The 16,398-nt window shown below is 38.1% G+C and overlaps 1 protein-coding gene across 6 annotated transcripts in view; it reads right to left on the bottom strand.

Annotated features, from left to right (window-relative positions):
* Nucleotides 1-1,370: 1,370 nt before the first annotated feature.
* The window catches only part of ELAVL2 (ELAV like RNA binding protein 2), a 143,841-nt gene continuing 128,813 nt past the window's right edge, over nucleotides 1,371-16,398 (bottom strand). For 5 of the 6 annotated variants that reach the window (XM_059411547.1, XM_059411551.1, XM_059411548.1 and 2 more), the window contains 3 exons: nucleotides 12,495-12,720; nucleotides 4,773-4,811; nucleotides 1,371-4,140 (listed from right to left, as the gene is read on the bottom strand). In XM_059411547.1, the coding sequence (XP_059267530.1) occupies nucleotides 3,810-4,140; nucleotides 4,773-4,811; nucleotides 12,495-12,720 (596 nt within the window). In that variant the 3' untranslated portion in view covers nucleotides 1,371-3,809. The remainder of the gene's footprint in view (nucleotides 4,141-4,772; nucleotides 4,812-12,494; nucleotides 12,721-16,398) is intronic. The other variant, XM_059411549.1, reaches the window with a different exon arrangement.

Genomic DNA, 16,398 nt, shown 5'->3' with positions numbered 1-16,398 from the left:
AAAGCTTTCACTACATTTTTGAACTTCTCATAAAGTAAGGGTAGGATTCTTAGTCTTTTTTTTTTTTTAAACAAAAAGGCTAAATTGCTAACACTTTTACTCAGACCAGATTTAAATAATGTAAAATGATATTAAGATTTAAAAATTTATGTTGGCAACCCTAACACAGAACTGCAATACTCTAGGATTATTTGCATTATTTGCATTATCTCTCCCTGAGGAGAGAAAGGATTCTAAGGGTGAAAAAAATCTCTGAAGTATACCAGTAGTCTCACCAACCTTCTTTCCTAAGAATTTCTCCACTATGTGCTCAAATATAAAAGAACTACTGACATGCAAACCAGTCAAAATACAGGCAAGCATGCAAGAATCTAGAGGTAAGGGGGGGGGGGGAATGTTCTGATATCACAAAATCAGAGTATTAAATTCATATAATAAAGAAGCAGGTATGGAGATTTGAGATTAATTGCATGTTAGAAGAAAAGGAATTGTCTTGTCACTCAGCTATGCTCTTCACTACTAAGTAGTGAATTCAGGACAATTACTTTAGAATGGCTTTTTACAAAAAAAAAAAAAAAAAACAACTTACAGATATGATCAAATTTTAACAAGCCATTTAGCACACTTTATACGAAAAAAGAAGTACTTCATTAGTGTATCAAATTTTCTTAAGTTCTACAGAAGTAGAATCTTCCATAAAAGATCAGCAAGAAGTATTTTTCTTCCTCCACAGACCTAGTAAGGATGTGTAATGAGAACTGAACAGGTATACGCAACACAGATTTGGCCCAGTTCCTGACGTGGACCTGTGCTACCCACATCAGCGTTAACCGAATGAAAACGGGAGTTTCTGAATTCAGAGAAGAGTCGCTTCACAATCTGGCACTTGGGCAACAAAAATAAATCTCACACACCAGCAGTTAATCCCACGGGTGAATTAAACCTTGCTGTCAGAAGCAGAGTAAATTATCTTCCTTCTCTGGTTTTTCTTTAGCTCAAGTAAATGTGTGAGGACAATTCTCATTTGTTTAAAAAAAAAAAAAAGTTGGTGATTATTAAATCAGAGAAACAGAATGATGTCAGCATTCAATTACCCAAACTTTACAACTAGCAGATGAAAGCACGTATTCCTATAAAAATTACTCATTAAGTAATATTTGAAAGCTAACTATCAGAAATGTCATTCAAAAAAAATTTTTTTTGCACATCCTACTTCAATTAACATGCTTCTGGAATTCTTACTTTAGATAACACAGCGTTCAACTAAAGCTCTGAGAGAACCTCTTAACTCAAGAGGGTAAGTTTATAAGCCTGAGCACACGAGCCCCCAAAATGCGTATAAAGACCTACTCACCACACTGTTCTTTCCCTTCAACTTTGTTTATTGATGTACTGAACATGAAAAAGTACAAAGAATCCAAACACAAAAGAAAACATGTACAGCCTCTTAAATACTCAACAGAATATATTTTCTATTCCAACAGATGTGAATTAAGTCATACTGTACAACTTCAAATAAATACCAGCCTTACATTTTATTAAGTGCTCTGATAAACACTGTAAAGTGAAGCACAATTTGCATGCCCTCTCATCAATGCCTTGGTTTGCTACAGTAGTATAGGAAAGAAGCATGTAGCTGCTGTTTTCCCAGGAGGGAAACCTTATTTTTTTTAAGTATATACATGTATTTTGTTTTTTACTTTTTTTTTTTTAAACGCAGAAGGTTAACTCTGACAATCTAAATGCACCTAAGGATATGAGAAAGTGCTAAGCCAATTGATTTCTGAATAGCATTGAGTGGGTCAGCATGAAAACTCGCTTATTCACTTTAGCACGCGCCTCACAGTATATGTACTGTACTATACTGAAAAATTTTATAACTACAATTTTAAATAATAAAAAATAAAACTCAACGCAACCGCAAAGATAATGTACAACTATGTTATGCATAGCACATTGCCTGTTCTAAGGGGAAGCATGTGAGCATCTCAGTTTATACAAAAAGCAGGACGTAACTATATAGTTCTCAGTGCATCCTGATGAAGGCATTTTTGCCTTCAGCTTTTTTGAAAATTTATTTTAAGCTAGATGCTAATCAGAAAATATTTTGTATTTTTTAAAATTTCTTTCATACATGGTAAAGACTTATTTTATTATTTCCCCAAATAGTGGTTTAAGCATCATACAAAGTTAAATTTCAGTAGCATACAGATATTTATGATTTTTGTATGAAAAATGTAAGGAAATTTGTTCAAAACCTATGGTTATACTCATTTTTTTTACCACAAACATATTTATAAACGAAAATGTAGCATCACCATAAACAGCTGAAGCTAGACTATCTACAGACAAAATTAGCAACAAATCTGATGCACTGTAAATTCAAGTCCTCAGGACAACAAAAGTGATTAAGCAAGACCTCAAGTAACAATGTTAATGCCATTTACAAAGGAAAAAACTGATACAAAAACATTCAAAACCTGAACATCACTTGGCATGTAAGGGAAAAAAAAAATCAAATTAGCTGAAAGGTTCATAAACACAAGGTCTTATTTACATTACACAAAGCTCAGGTGTTAGCCTTGAACGTAACTTTCAAAATACCTTCAAATATATCCAACTCAGATCACTTTTGCCGATTTGCTGCAGTACAAATCATGTGCAACATCTTTTTTCCTTAAGACAAAACAATTCTTCAAACAATACTGCAAGTACATCACTAAACACCATGAGCTCTATCTGAAGGGATTTCTTTAGGAAGAACAGATTTTTTTTTCCCCCATCTCTTGGTAATTTAAATTTCTTGCCTGCTCTTATATATTCTTTTGTAAATTTTTTTTTATTTGTTTCAAAATCACAAATCAATGTGAGCCATCTATCACATAATAACCAGGATGATCAGACGCTCCACTGGTGATTACAAAAACGAAACCAGCAGTGTTTCCCCCATTGATTCTACTCCTTTCATACAAAGATCTCAAAAGTAGTATTTTCTACATCATAAATCTTTCTAAATTTTCCAACCGCTGCAAATTTCCTGGTAAATTTTAAAAGCTCACTAGGTGTCATATGAAGAGATTTCTCAAAGTATTCAAGTCAAAATATTTGTTCCAGGACCAGTAAAAAGTTTCTCCAAATTTTCTTTTTTATAAAAATAGATGCTTTTTTTAAACCCACATCAAAGAGGCTCTTATCTCTTTGGCAAGGTACTGCTTTACGAAAAGTTCTCCAGTATTCTTACAATAAGCGTTTATAATGTAGCCCCCCCCTTCCCCAACCCAAATCATAATTACAAAATAAATACTGTTTTTAACTTCATAAATAAAAATGTAAACTTCAAAATACTTTTCTTAGACATAACAGCAATGCTTTAAATGTAAACCAAACACAAAGCTAATTGGAAAAAGAAAGAAAAGGGGGAAAAAAAGACACAACCAACTAAAGAATTACAACACAAAGCCTCAATATTTACTCACAGGTTCAAGGCAGTTATGTAAAAAGAAAAGAAATGTCTTCCCTTAGCTGAAACACTTTAAAAGGTCCACCTTCTTCAAAGAAGGCAATAGAATGCAATGTGACAGGTAAAAACCCTGTACCTCTTGTCCATATTCAAACATAAAAGATATTTAAGAAGTTTTAATTCAAATACTAGCAATAAAAAATCTCACATATTTCTTAGGATGCTAAGTAGTCGTTTTATCCCCATCTCAACACTGACTTACAAAGACATTTACTAATGTATAAAGTTTCTCTTAACTTGCCTTTGTTGTATAGTTTTCATATATAAATGGACTGAGGACAAGAGCTCATTAGGCTTTGTGCGTTTTGTTTGTCTTAAAGGAGACCTGCAGTACTCTGTCTCCCAGACGGTATCCATTGAGGCTAGCTATCGCCATGGCAGCCTCATCATAGTTTGTCATAGTCACAAATCCAAAACCTTTGCATTTATTGGTGTTAAAGTCACGGATGACCTTCACGTTGGTGACAGCTCCAAAAGGCCCAAACATTTGCCACAGGATACTCTCATCTGCGTCAGGAGCCAGGTTGTACACAAAAATACACCACCCTGTTCCTGGGTGCCCAGGGATATTAATTCCAGCCAAACTGGTCATTCCATCAATGGTCATTGGAGAAAACCTACTAAACAAAATAGGAAACACACACGCACACACACACACACATACACACCACACACCACACAACACACACACACACACACACACACACACACACAAATAGAAACAGAGGTTGGTTACAGCAATGGACGTATTTTTTTCCCCTCCCAGCCCAAGAGTTGCAGTAACCCCCTCCCCTCCAACAGATATATACAACTATCTGATGTTTCAACCAAGGTTTGTGTGTGTGGCTTGCGGTGACATGCTATATTGACAAGATATTAATAAATTATGAAATGGCCATTATATGCTGTACTGAACAATATGACCCACAAGAGCAAAGAAATATATTTAAAATATATTTAGAAGTGGCTTCATGAATTAAGCAGGATTGGAGGGAGGGGGTACCAACACATACACACACATGCTATAGCGTCGCAATGCAATATAAAACAAATAATGGGATTTTTAAAGACCAGGTGGCATCCAGTGGTATACAAATACTCAAATCAACCGTGCTTCAGAAAGCAACTTTTCATTAGGTTGTACATGCAAAAGAAAACTGAACACAAACTCATGAAGGGTGTCACTGCCAAAATCAAAGAAACTAATCAATTATGGGAAGGGATTATGAGTATCATGAACCTCTATCATTACCTCTTTACTCCATAAGCCATATTGAGCAGATTGTCCAACCTGCAAAACATACATTTAGCAAACTTCAGTTTTTAATTTTCCCCCTTGATGTTTTGAAAGCTGGATTTGTTACAGCCATCTTCCAAGGGGATATTTGTATGTTAATTCTATGTGAAGTCTCAAAACTTTACGTCTTTTCACATTCCTGGGACAGTGGGTACCCACTGCCCCAAGACACTAGCTCTTCCGATGGATGGTTTATCCCTACAGTGACCAGAGCCATGCAGGTGTAAGGTAGGTGGTCATTCAGAGAGGAAACATGGAGGCTCTGCGGCAGTTCATCTTTGGGTTCTCACCTATTACCAGGTAAATTCTAAGTTCTCCATGTGCACTTATGGGTAATTTATACTACTGTTTAAAAAAAGAAGAAGAAGAAAACAGGCCTCAAATGGAGTCACCTGTGCTGAGCCCCATGTCAGCAAACCAAGACTTAATATCTAATCTAATAGTAGGTTCAAGAACACAAACTTTAACCAGTCAAGCTGGAATTACCTGGTCAGCTCTAGTGATGTACTTTGCCTGAAAGGACTCCCACCCTTCTCCCAAAGGAAGGTGACCTTGCCTGAAACAATCCACTCTTTGTTAGAAATGTCCCTTTTCCTGCTCCCTTCTGCCTATAAAAGCCTTCCATTTTGTACAGCTTCTTGGAGCTCCTATTTGCTAGCTAAAATGCTGCCTGATTCATGAATTGTAGAATAAACCAATTTGATGTTCAAATTTACTCAGCGGAATTCTGTTTTTTAACATTAAGTTTTATAACTCCATTGACTCCTGTGTATACCAGGCACACTGATTAAGTGACTTGCCAAAGACCAGAGGGCTAATAAATAGTGACACCAATATTCCATAAATTTCCCTTCAACCTCTCAACTCGGAAAGACTTTCATTTCTTACAAAATGGTGTGTTACAGGTAGAAAAAACCTTACAGACTATCAGCTCAATCTGCCATTTCTCCTTGTGCTCAAATAAGGTGCAGAAAAAGACAACAGACTCATTGCTTCAGTGAGCAACAGGGCAGAGTTCAGATTCTGAGACTGATGCTTATTTTTGACTACACTACAGAAAATGTAGCTCTACGCAAAGTCTAAGTCAGGTAGAAACCAACCAACGACCCTGAACCTCCCTTAAAATTTTTAAAACAAAGTAGTTGGGGGTAGGTAGGTACTCTATAAAACTCTTCATCCTTTCCCTATTTCAAAAATTAAGTTGATTTTATAATATTTGCTTCTTTTTGCTTAGAGACCATTGTGATGTCCCAAATTTCCATAATGTATACCAATTAATTACACGTATTTAGAGGAGGTGGGCACAGCTTATGGTACACAGAACCACCTTCAACTGCCACGATGTTCAACACTCTCCAAGTGAGACCCTGAGGCAGGGGGAACAGTTTTGTTCTTTAACACCTATGAAAAGGTAAGTCTGAAAAATGCCTCAATGTTGTTGTCTAACCTGTGGCCTCAAATGAGACTAGGGAACACATAAGAAAGCAATTGCTTCTAGTTTTATAAAAGCCAAAAAACCATTTCTTTCTGGTGTTTTAGAATTGGAAAAGGAATCTTCACACATTCCTGTCCACAACCACCTCTAGGTATTTTGTGTGTTTTGTAAAAATGGAAAGAAATAACTGAGCTGATGCAATGCAAGGTGTAAGGAAACAGAACAAATCACAATGACAAAGGATCCTCATCTGTGTGTATGTCTGTTGTCTTGTCCCAACACCTTCTCAGAGCAGGGACATGTTCATTCCCCACTGTGCCACTAAGCATAAAGCATACACCTGGATCACTGCAGGTTTAAAGTAACTATCTGCTGACAAATAAAGCAATAAGGTTACAAATACTATCCTTAACTACTTAATCCAGAATGAAAAGTATCAGGAGGGCTGGCCTGCTGAGCCTGTTTGCATATGCAAGGAGAAAGCACGTGTGTGGAAAAAGTACACAGGTGGGAGGGCTTGGTTTTCTGCAGAGGCAGTAAGTCAAAGACATCAAGGCTTTATACACCAAAAGAAAGGCCACAAACACCAGAATAAAGATGCATACAACTTAGTATCACCAACCATCAAGTAATGTCATACAGAAAATTTCATACAGTGACAGGAATGATAAAGAATGCATTTGGCATATGATACCTATAGAGTAGGTATCATACATAGTTCTCTCCAGAACTATATATTGTTGTTGGGGGTGTCCAGAGCTCAAGGACAGCCATCTTTTATATGTGGTCATTTAAAAACAGAAGCCAATAGTTAATGGAGACTAAGTCAGTAGTGTCCAGAATGATCCAGGAGGCTGTGAATGATGACATACTACAGTGTGGAAGAAGAGAGCCCATTCAAAAGATACTTTCAACTTTAGAAGTATTCTTCATTCAAATTTAATGGCTGCACCGCAACCAGTACCCACACTCAGCAACAAGTACCCTCAATCAGTTCCCACGCATTGCTTCCTTTCCTGAGGGAAGACTGAGCAGTCCTCAAGGGAGGTGGCACTCTTCCCCTGTTCTGTAGCTTGGATATAATCCACTTTACAAATAGCACATTAAGTGGATCTGGAGGATTAGATAGGGAAGCCTAGCTTTAATTAAAAAATAAAGCCTCCAAGAAGAGGTAGCTTCACAATGATTTCTACAGAAATCATCATCAGAGTCAGGATGATACCAGTAAAAGCAGTCCAAGTCAACAGAAACAGAGAGAGTGACTATTTCTGATTATTTCTCCTCTTCCTAGTATAAAGGCTGTGATGAGGTCAGACACAAGATAATCCAACATGTAGTTCAAAATTACTAAGATACTTTCACAAATCTTGCCTTAAAGATATAGAATTTATTAAGATACTGGATAAATGAAGTCAGTCAGCATGATAATAAACAAGATATTTAAAATATTGTTTCTTCCATCTTTATATATATCTTCTATGTTTGATTAGGGTTTAAGAGTTCATGAATATAACAGCACAAAGCCCATGTTCATATAATTTATGAAAAAATGATATACTGGGCGGGGGGTGGCACCTGGGTGGCTCAGTGGATTAAAGCCTCTGCCTTCGGCTCAGGTCACCATCTCAGGGTCTTGGGATCAAGGCCGGCATCGGGCTCCCCAGGGAGTCTGCTTCCCCCTCTCTCTCTGCCTGCCTCTCTGCCTACTTGTGGTCTCTGTCTGTCAAATAAATAAATAAATTTTTTTTAAAATAATGATATACTGGGGATACAGGTATAAACATTTTCCTCTCAACAGGAATACAACTCAGATGGCACTCTTTTGAATATTAGGTAGAGCATTCTCATTTCAAAGTTAGAAGTTACAAAAAGAAAATACCTACTTAATTTCTAAGAAATTTAGCCAACAGACTATGGGGAGACCCACATGCAAGTAGAAAGGGAAATGTGAGGTCAATTAAAGTCAGAAATAAAAATATAAAGAGAGATTACTAATGGGTAATAAAGTGCAACTCTGAACTCTACAAATAATGGTTCTCAAAACCTCTCCAAAGCACAGGCCAAGATATGCTTTGAAGTTAACCACAAGATCATCAACTTACCCCTTATCCTATTAGATGGTGTCATCTATCCTCTAAGAAAAAAAAAATTACTCAGGAGGACTGATATCGGTTTCTTCCAAAAGGAAATTATAAGAGTAGCAACCAGCACATGCCTTCAATGCAACACAAGCATGGATTTAAAAGGCTGCTTTAAAAATGCATAAAGGCTTACAGAAGCAGGCACACAGGCCATTAGACTAGATCACGTTCAATAAAATCAAACCTGCTCCACAAGAAGAGAGATGAAAAATTTGGCCAAAAGCTTAATTCTGACACCATGTCCTAAAACATATACTTAAGGGGCTTGAATTATACTATCCATCCCAATAAATAAAGATGGTTTTATTTTTAAAACTGTAGTCAATTAAATAAACATATTAGATCTGCAGTGCTCATGTTAAAATAATTCTCTATTCCTACCTATGGGTTGACTGAGCCATAAACTTCAGAAGCCCACTTTTAAACTTAACCCTTATTGAATGGGTTTTACATTTTTCTGACTTCAAAAGATATGGTGCAGGGGCGCCTGGGTGGCTCAGTGGGTTAAGCCGCTGCCTTCGGCTCAGGTCATGATCTTGGGGTCCTGGGATTGAGCCCCGCGTCGGGCTCTCTCCTCAGCGGGGGGCCTGCTTCCCTTCCTTTCTCTGACTGCCTTTCTGCCTACTTGTGATCTCTGTCTGTCAAATAAATAAATAAAAATTCTTAAAAAAAAAAAAAAAAGATATGGTGCATTTCATGAGTATTAAAAATATCCTTGAGGGGCGCCTGGGTGGCTCAGTGGGTTAAAGCCTCTGCCTTCAACTCGGGTCTGATCCCAGGGTCTTGGGATTGAGCCCCACATCGGGCTCCCTGCTCAGCAGGGAGCCTGCTTCCCACCCCCTCTGTGTCTGCCGCTCTGCCTACTTGTGATCTCTCTCTCTCTCTCTTAAAGAAAGAAAGAAAGAAAGAAATCCTTGACTATTATTATAATACTTAGAACTTGTATTCTCCAGTCTCCTTGAACTCCCAGGGTACTATGATGACATAAAAGGTAGAGTGAGAAATGCACTGTCTACTGGAAAGTGCCAAAGTAAAGGCCTTAGGACACAGATGTCAGGGACAAAATATTCCTGCAATGATCTAGATCTGAGTGAGAGAAGAGCAAAATACCAACATAAGAAGCAAGTCCTTTAATTCAATAGTCTTTGTGAAGAGAAAGTAGATTCAACCTTAATTCAACAGAAGAGGGACAAAGATATAAGTAATAACACCAAGTTTTTAAAGTATTAAAAGCAACCAAACATGTACCAGGTTAACCTTAATTCTAGGAATAAAGGCTCCCAATTTCTTCCAACACTGCGTTTAGACCAAGCACCTTCACTTAGTTCAAAGACTAGTTCATTACTTATTATCCACACAGAGGTTTAAGGAAGGAACGGAGGGCAGTAGAGACGGAAGTCAGGAATCTGAAAGCAATCTTCTGTTTTCTGAAACTGAGTTTCCCTTACAACAGTTCCTATTCCCATTTTCAGAATTTCTTTTTCTAGCAGTCAAGGAAGAATTTCAAGTTAATAACATATGGAACAAAAAGATAAAAGCAAAGGATGAGCAGAAAGATATTTAGAAAGATATTAAATGTGACCATGAGAACATCCTTGAAAGCTTTCCCAACCCACAAGTAAGAAGCACGGAGCATGCAGGAGTGGGCTGGGTGGAGCTGTGTGCAGACACAGCATTGAGAAGCCTGGTCTGGGAGTCTCAGCAGGCCTCACCATTTCAATGATCAGGCATTCTCCTACAGATCCTGCCACCTCAAACCTCTCATCTGATCTTCCTCATCATTTAGTCTTGACCCTCAATACACAGTTTTACTTAATAACTACCATGAAATGAAATCAGAGCTTATAGTGGGGAACACCAGGAAAAAACTAACAATGTAAAACGAACACAGCTTTGCATTACCATCAAACATTTTATATTTTCACAGGGTTAAAATCAACCAATAAGTCTCAAAGAGCCTCCCTCTGTGTAAGCTCAAAACTCTTTTCTAGACCCCAAAGAGGTTACCTGGATAGGCTGTCCAGGAAACACCTCTAAAATTCCTTCAAGTTTGCTAAAAATTTGCAGGAAATATTATTTACTTTAAGATACCACACAGGAAACCTACAGGCGGAGCTTTTAAAATAAAAAAAAAATAAAAAAAAAAAAAAACTCCCCCAAAAATGGTTTTTGAGATTTTTCTCTACAAGGTCTAGTATCAAGCTGCTCCAATGCATCTTTTCCCCTGCAGCCATGGCCTGGAGTACCCACCACCGTCATGGGGAGCAGTGTTTCCTGACAATGTGTTGGTGGTGGTGGGGGGGGTTGTTGTTATTGCTGTTGTTTTTTTTAAACATCGCAAAGTTTAAAACAGAGAGTAAACACAGGCTCAATCAACTGGGTAACCCAGTCATCCAGTTTCAGATGGATCCTTTTGTCAATCCCACCTCTACTGCCAGGGCAAAAGCCAGCCTAAGTAGGAACTGAACACAGAGTTTATGGCGAATTTCTTTCTCCCACCTCAGGTGACACAACTGAGTACTTTTTTGAAAGCAGGTATTTCACCAATTTCATCTCTATTCTTTGGCACTCCTAAATACCCCAAATGAAAAAATGCATGTGATTTAAGCTCAAAAACATAACTCCTCAGGGGCCTGGGAGGCTCAGTGGGTTAAGCCTTTGCCTTCAGCTCAGGTCATGATCTCAGGGTCCTGGGATGAAGCCCTGCATCAGGCTCTCTGCTCAGCAAGGAGCCTGCTTCCCCATCTCTCTCTGCCTACTACCTCTCTGCCTACTTGTGATCTCTCTCTCTCTCTGTCAAATAAATAAAATCGGGGGGGGGGGGGCTCCTCTTTAAGCTATATTTATGATCCTATTTTTGGTAAGTAACTATTCTGCCCCTGCAAGGAAAGAAAACTGATAATGCATTTGGGATTAAAAAAAAAAAAATTAGCATGGGGTTAGATGAAATTACGGCTGCAGTACACCATATGGCCAAAAAGGATATTAAAAAATGTTCTAGGAAAAAAAAAAAAAACTGGGTGGCTTTGCTTATGAAACCCTAAGTTCTTTGTGCTGTGCTTAATGTCTTAAAGTCACTGTTCTCACATGCAGATCGGAAATGTTTTTTATAATGACTCTTGATTTGACTGTTTAACCCAGGTTTAAATTAAAACTTGAAAAATTAAAATATTTATGCCTATCTACAAGATAGAATGTCTTCCTTGGGCTGAAGATGCATAGTCATTCTACGGACTATACAGGGGTCTGAAAACTACCACCCACAGGCCAAATCCACACTGCCATCTGCTTCTGTATTGCCCAGGAGTAAAGAATGGCTTTTACATTTTTAAAAAGCTGTTTAAAAAAAGATCTATATGCTACAGAGACCATGACCCCCAAAGCCGAAAATATTTACTATCCAGCCCTTTACGGAGGTTTGCCAACCCCTAAAATACAAGAAATAAAAATTTTAAAAGGAGATAGGGATCCATTTGTAGAAACTTAGTGTTTTCACATAGGTTTTATCTCCTTAGTGGTGTACACATTATAAAACAAAGTAACTGAAAGGAGCTTGACCTAAAAGCTGAACTACAAGAATAAAATCTTACCAGGAAAAGAAAAGGGGGAAAAAAAAAAACAACTAGAAAGGGGAAATCAGAAGCACTGGAAACACAAAGAACCCAGCATTCCATAGATCAGGGTTTCTCAACCTCATACGATTGATGCCTGGAGTTAGACCATTTCTGCTGTTGGGGGTTATGCTGTACACTGCAGGACGTTCAGCTGCATCCCCGATCTCTACCCAGTAGATGCCAGGAGGAACTACACCCAAGTTACGCCCACACAATGTCTCTGGATGCTCCCAAATGTCCCAAGGGGCACAATTACTCCCAATTGAGAGTGACTGCTATAGCTTATTGTCCTTTTTTGTTACCACCTTCAGTATTAGCAAAAGACACTACACCCCAAATATGTTTTCTCTTATCCTCATAAGAAATAGAAAGAAAACACTGCCAGCAACAGTAAGAACAAGCCAGAATCCTGTCAACAGAAGTACTGCACAGTGAACCTGAGAGTTCTGAGTGTAGTAGCTGGGCATAAGAACCAGACCAGACTTACCTAAAACGCTGTGCCTGCTGAGCTAGTGGTCCTGGATACCTTCTGTTTGGAGACTGGTACAGCTGGGAAAGGATGGCCTGATTGGTTTTTTGGCTTGGATTATTAGCAAACTTTACAGTGATTGGCTCTGTGGCACCAGGAGGTTTCTGGCCATTTAGGCCTTTGATAGCTTCTTCTGCCTCAATCCGCTTGTCAAATCGAATAAACCCTACACCCCTTGATATGCCTATTGGTAGATTTGGGTAAGGATTTGGGGAAAAGGGAGCGGAAGGAGAAGGGAGGGAGAGAAGAAAGGATAAATTAATTTTTCCTTCTCAAAAACATGTCTTCACCCACATAGAACATCTGCCACAAAACCACAGGAGGAGGAAAGTTTCACCTTACCTTAGTAGCAATTCAATCTAGAATCCCAATTTTGTATTTTTTAATGCATCTACACAATCTGAGTACCCACCATTACATGCCTACCAATAAGCCTAGACAAATAGAAAGCACGCAAATACATCCATGTTCTCTCTACCTGCTGCCTTCTCTCTAATCCCTCCATAGATTCCCTTGTCTTTAATAATGTCAACAATAGCATGCCTGATTTCTACTTCTCAAATTACGGTATCAGATAAGCAGCTCAGTAATGAAGGGCACAGTAGCTTCCTTTCTTTTAAGGGGGAGAACAGAACCAGGCATTTACTAAAAATTCTAAAAAGCTGTGCTAAAAATACATCACAGTGGTTGTAAGATATCTCAGCTAAATTTTTAAATAATAAAATTCTACTTGGGGCACCTGGGTGGCTCAGTGGGTTAGGCCTCTGTCTTCGGCTCGGGTCATGGTCCCACGGTCCTGGGATCGAGCCCCACATGGGGCTCTCGTGCTTCTCCCTCTCTCTCTGCCTGTCTCTCTGCCTACTTGTGATCTCTCTCTATGGCAAATAAATAAATAAATAATCTAAAAATAATAATAATAATAATAATAATAATAATAATAATAAAATTCTACTTAATAATATTACAAAGGATACTGGCCTGCTAAGAAAAATGTCTGAAGAGGCTTTTCTAGTTCCCTGAAACTCCCCCCACTGGTTTTAACTAGCTAAACTTTATGAGAGAAACAATATTACAAGGAGAAAAAGGGATAAAAGAAGACCTATATTTTTAAAATAAAGAAAATAGAAATAAAGCCTCAAAGCTTTCTGGCTCTAGCAGTATTACTTCTATGGAAATACCGTTCTCTATCTCATGCTCTCTCCCCAGTCTGAGAGACAAGAATAGGGAAGCAGGGGGATGGCCAAATACCCGTCCAGCTTTTGAAAAATGGCAGAGAAAAACCCAACGCATTCCATTTAATTAGTTTTAATGGGCTAGCTGAGGTAGCCATAACTGGTCATCCGGAGATAAAGAGTTGTAGGGAAACACTTTCTTGGCAAGCAAATTGGTACTAGCTGTGCTAGCTTAGGACTAGTAGCTAGAAAAATCTAGATGATTCAGAGCATATAAATGAAGACTAGAACGAGAGGTTATTGAGAAAGATAGGCCGAGAAAATGTATTCGACCATCATGATTTATAGGAACTTTAAAAAAGAATGAAGTTCTACTTGCTTTGTAATTAACACTGTGTAAGTTCACTGGTGTAGAATTTTTTTCTAAGGTGGAGAGGCATTTCTTCCAGACACCTATCTCAGCCCATACCACTTTTACTTTCCTATTAAAGTTATATCAGTTGTACATTATTACTACCTGATGACTAACAAAATTGCAGGGTTTTCTTTTCCATTTCAGATAAACTAAATAATTTCACCTTGAAAGTCTTAAGTAGAAAGATTAAAGATAAAATGGTGAAATGATAATAAATATATTCTTTTACTTATCCACTAACATGAAGAATTAATAACCCCTAGAACTTAACTATTCCATGAGGAAAGCATTAGGTTAGCACTGCAATAGCCTCCACACAGGCTGAGTCACCCAAATCTGAGGTCCTCTAACTTGAGCATGCATCAGAAAAACCCAAAGAGGGGTGCCTGGGTGGCTCAGTGGATTAAAAGCCTCTGCCTTCAGCTCAGGTCATGATCTCAGGGTCCTGGGATCAAGCCCAACATCGGGCTCTCTACTCAGCGAGGAGCCTGTTTCTCTCTCTCTCTGCCTACTGGTGATCTCTCTGTCAAATAAATAAATAAAATCTTAAAGAAAGAAAGAAAGAAACAAACAAACAAACAAACAAACAAAGAAGATTAACCCAAAGAGGGTTGCCTGGCTGGCTCAGTCAATTAAGCATCTGACTCTTAGTTTTGGCTCAGATCATGATCTCATGGGTCATGAGATGGAACCCAAAGTCTGGCTTGGTACTCAGTGGGAAGTCTACTTGAGATTCTCTCCCTCTGCCCCTCTACCCACTTATGAGTACATGCTCTCACATGCTTGCTCTCTCTCTTATATAAATAAATCTTTAAAAAAAAAAAAAAAAAAGAGAGTGAGAAAATAACCGAAAGGCTTGGTATAACACCCACCTTAAAGAGATGGGACTTCTGTATCAGAAATGAAATCTAGGGGCGCCTGGGTGGCTCAGTGGGTTAAAGCCTCTGCCTTCGGCTCAGGTCATGATCCTGGGCTCCTGGGATCGAGTCCCGCATCGGGCTCTCTGCTTAGCGGGGAGCCTACTTCCTCTTCTCTGTCTCTCTGCCTGCCTCTCTACCTACTTGTGATTTCTGTCAAATAAATAAATAAAATCTTAAAAAACAAAAAAAGTGAAATCTACTCTCCACTCATCAACTTCTCATTAAGAATGATGAATTAAAAAGCATGAATGTTATGAACCCCCCAAAAAAGGTATTTCTGTTGCTTTAAGCAAATTTATCTGGATTGCTAGACCTGGATTTCTTCTATTTAACCAACTAACAGTCTGTGTGATACAGCAAAGTGACAGAACATACACGGATGATTACAAAATGCAGCTATGATGAAAAGGCAGCTTTTTTATATTTCTTCCCTAGACTAAATTTTCTTCATACAGCCAAACCTATAGGCCACTCTCCCAGGCATGTATATGAAGGTAGGTATCTTTCTACCCAAAACTCTTAAGGATGCTGCTTATGTATGAGGCCCATTAACAGCACAGAGGAGCAGAACATGACTGCTTGTGTTCAAACTCAGATCTTCACTTGAAGAATTAAAAACTTGGCCTGGTTTTTATTCTGTAGTTAATCTACTGCCCCTGTTGGGTTTTTTTGTTTTGTTTTGTTTTGTTTTGCTTTATTTTTTAAGATTAGAGCAGAAATAAATGTTACATAGAAACTAAAAAGGCAATAGAACAGATCAGGGAAACAAGGAGCCACTTCTTTGAAAAGATCAACAAACTGATAAACCTCTCGCCATATACATCAACACAAAAAAGAGAGAAGACTCAAAATCAGAAGTGGAAGAGGAGAAATAACAGACCCACAGAAATAAAGGATGATAAGAGATTATCCACTGCTTCCTTTAGAAAAAAACAGACATCGTAATACACGATGATACATCTCCTCTTATGGTAGTAGGAGAGAGAGAAAAAAAAGAAAGAAAACAGGGAAAGTGAGAGGAAAGAAAAGGAAGAAACACAAAGAAAATTAAAAAGGAAAATCTATCTATGTATTCCCCCAAAATCTTCATGTGACCGCTTGAGTATATGGTAATACACAGGTAATTCCCCTCCTTACCATGTTTCTCTATTTCTGCTGTTTTTAAAAAGAATAAGCATTGCTTTTATAATAGAAAATTATAATTAATTCTTAAAATCCATGGTCAAACCTATATGGCTAGCTTTTCTTTAAAAGCTTTGGCAGAAGAGCACCCTTACAAAAGTTTTAATAAACCTATTAGTCTCCTCATTTCAGTTTGGTCAAAAGTTATACCAGGCATAAAATAAATTTTTAAT

The sequence above is a fragment of the Mustela nigripes genome, chromosome 9 (assembly GCF_022355385.1).
Source record: "Mustela nigripes isolate SB6536 chromosome 9, MUSNIG.SB6536, whole genome shotgun sequence".
NCBI classification, from domain to species: domain Eukaryota; kingdom Metazoa; phylum Chordata; class Mammalia; order Carnivora; family Mustelidae; genus Mustela; species Mustela nigripes.
Note: the sequence above shows the minus strand (reverse complement) of the source record. Positions and strands in the feature narration are given on the sequence as shown.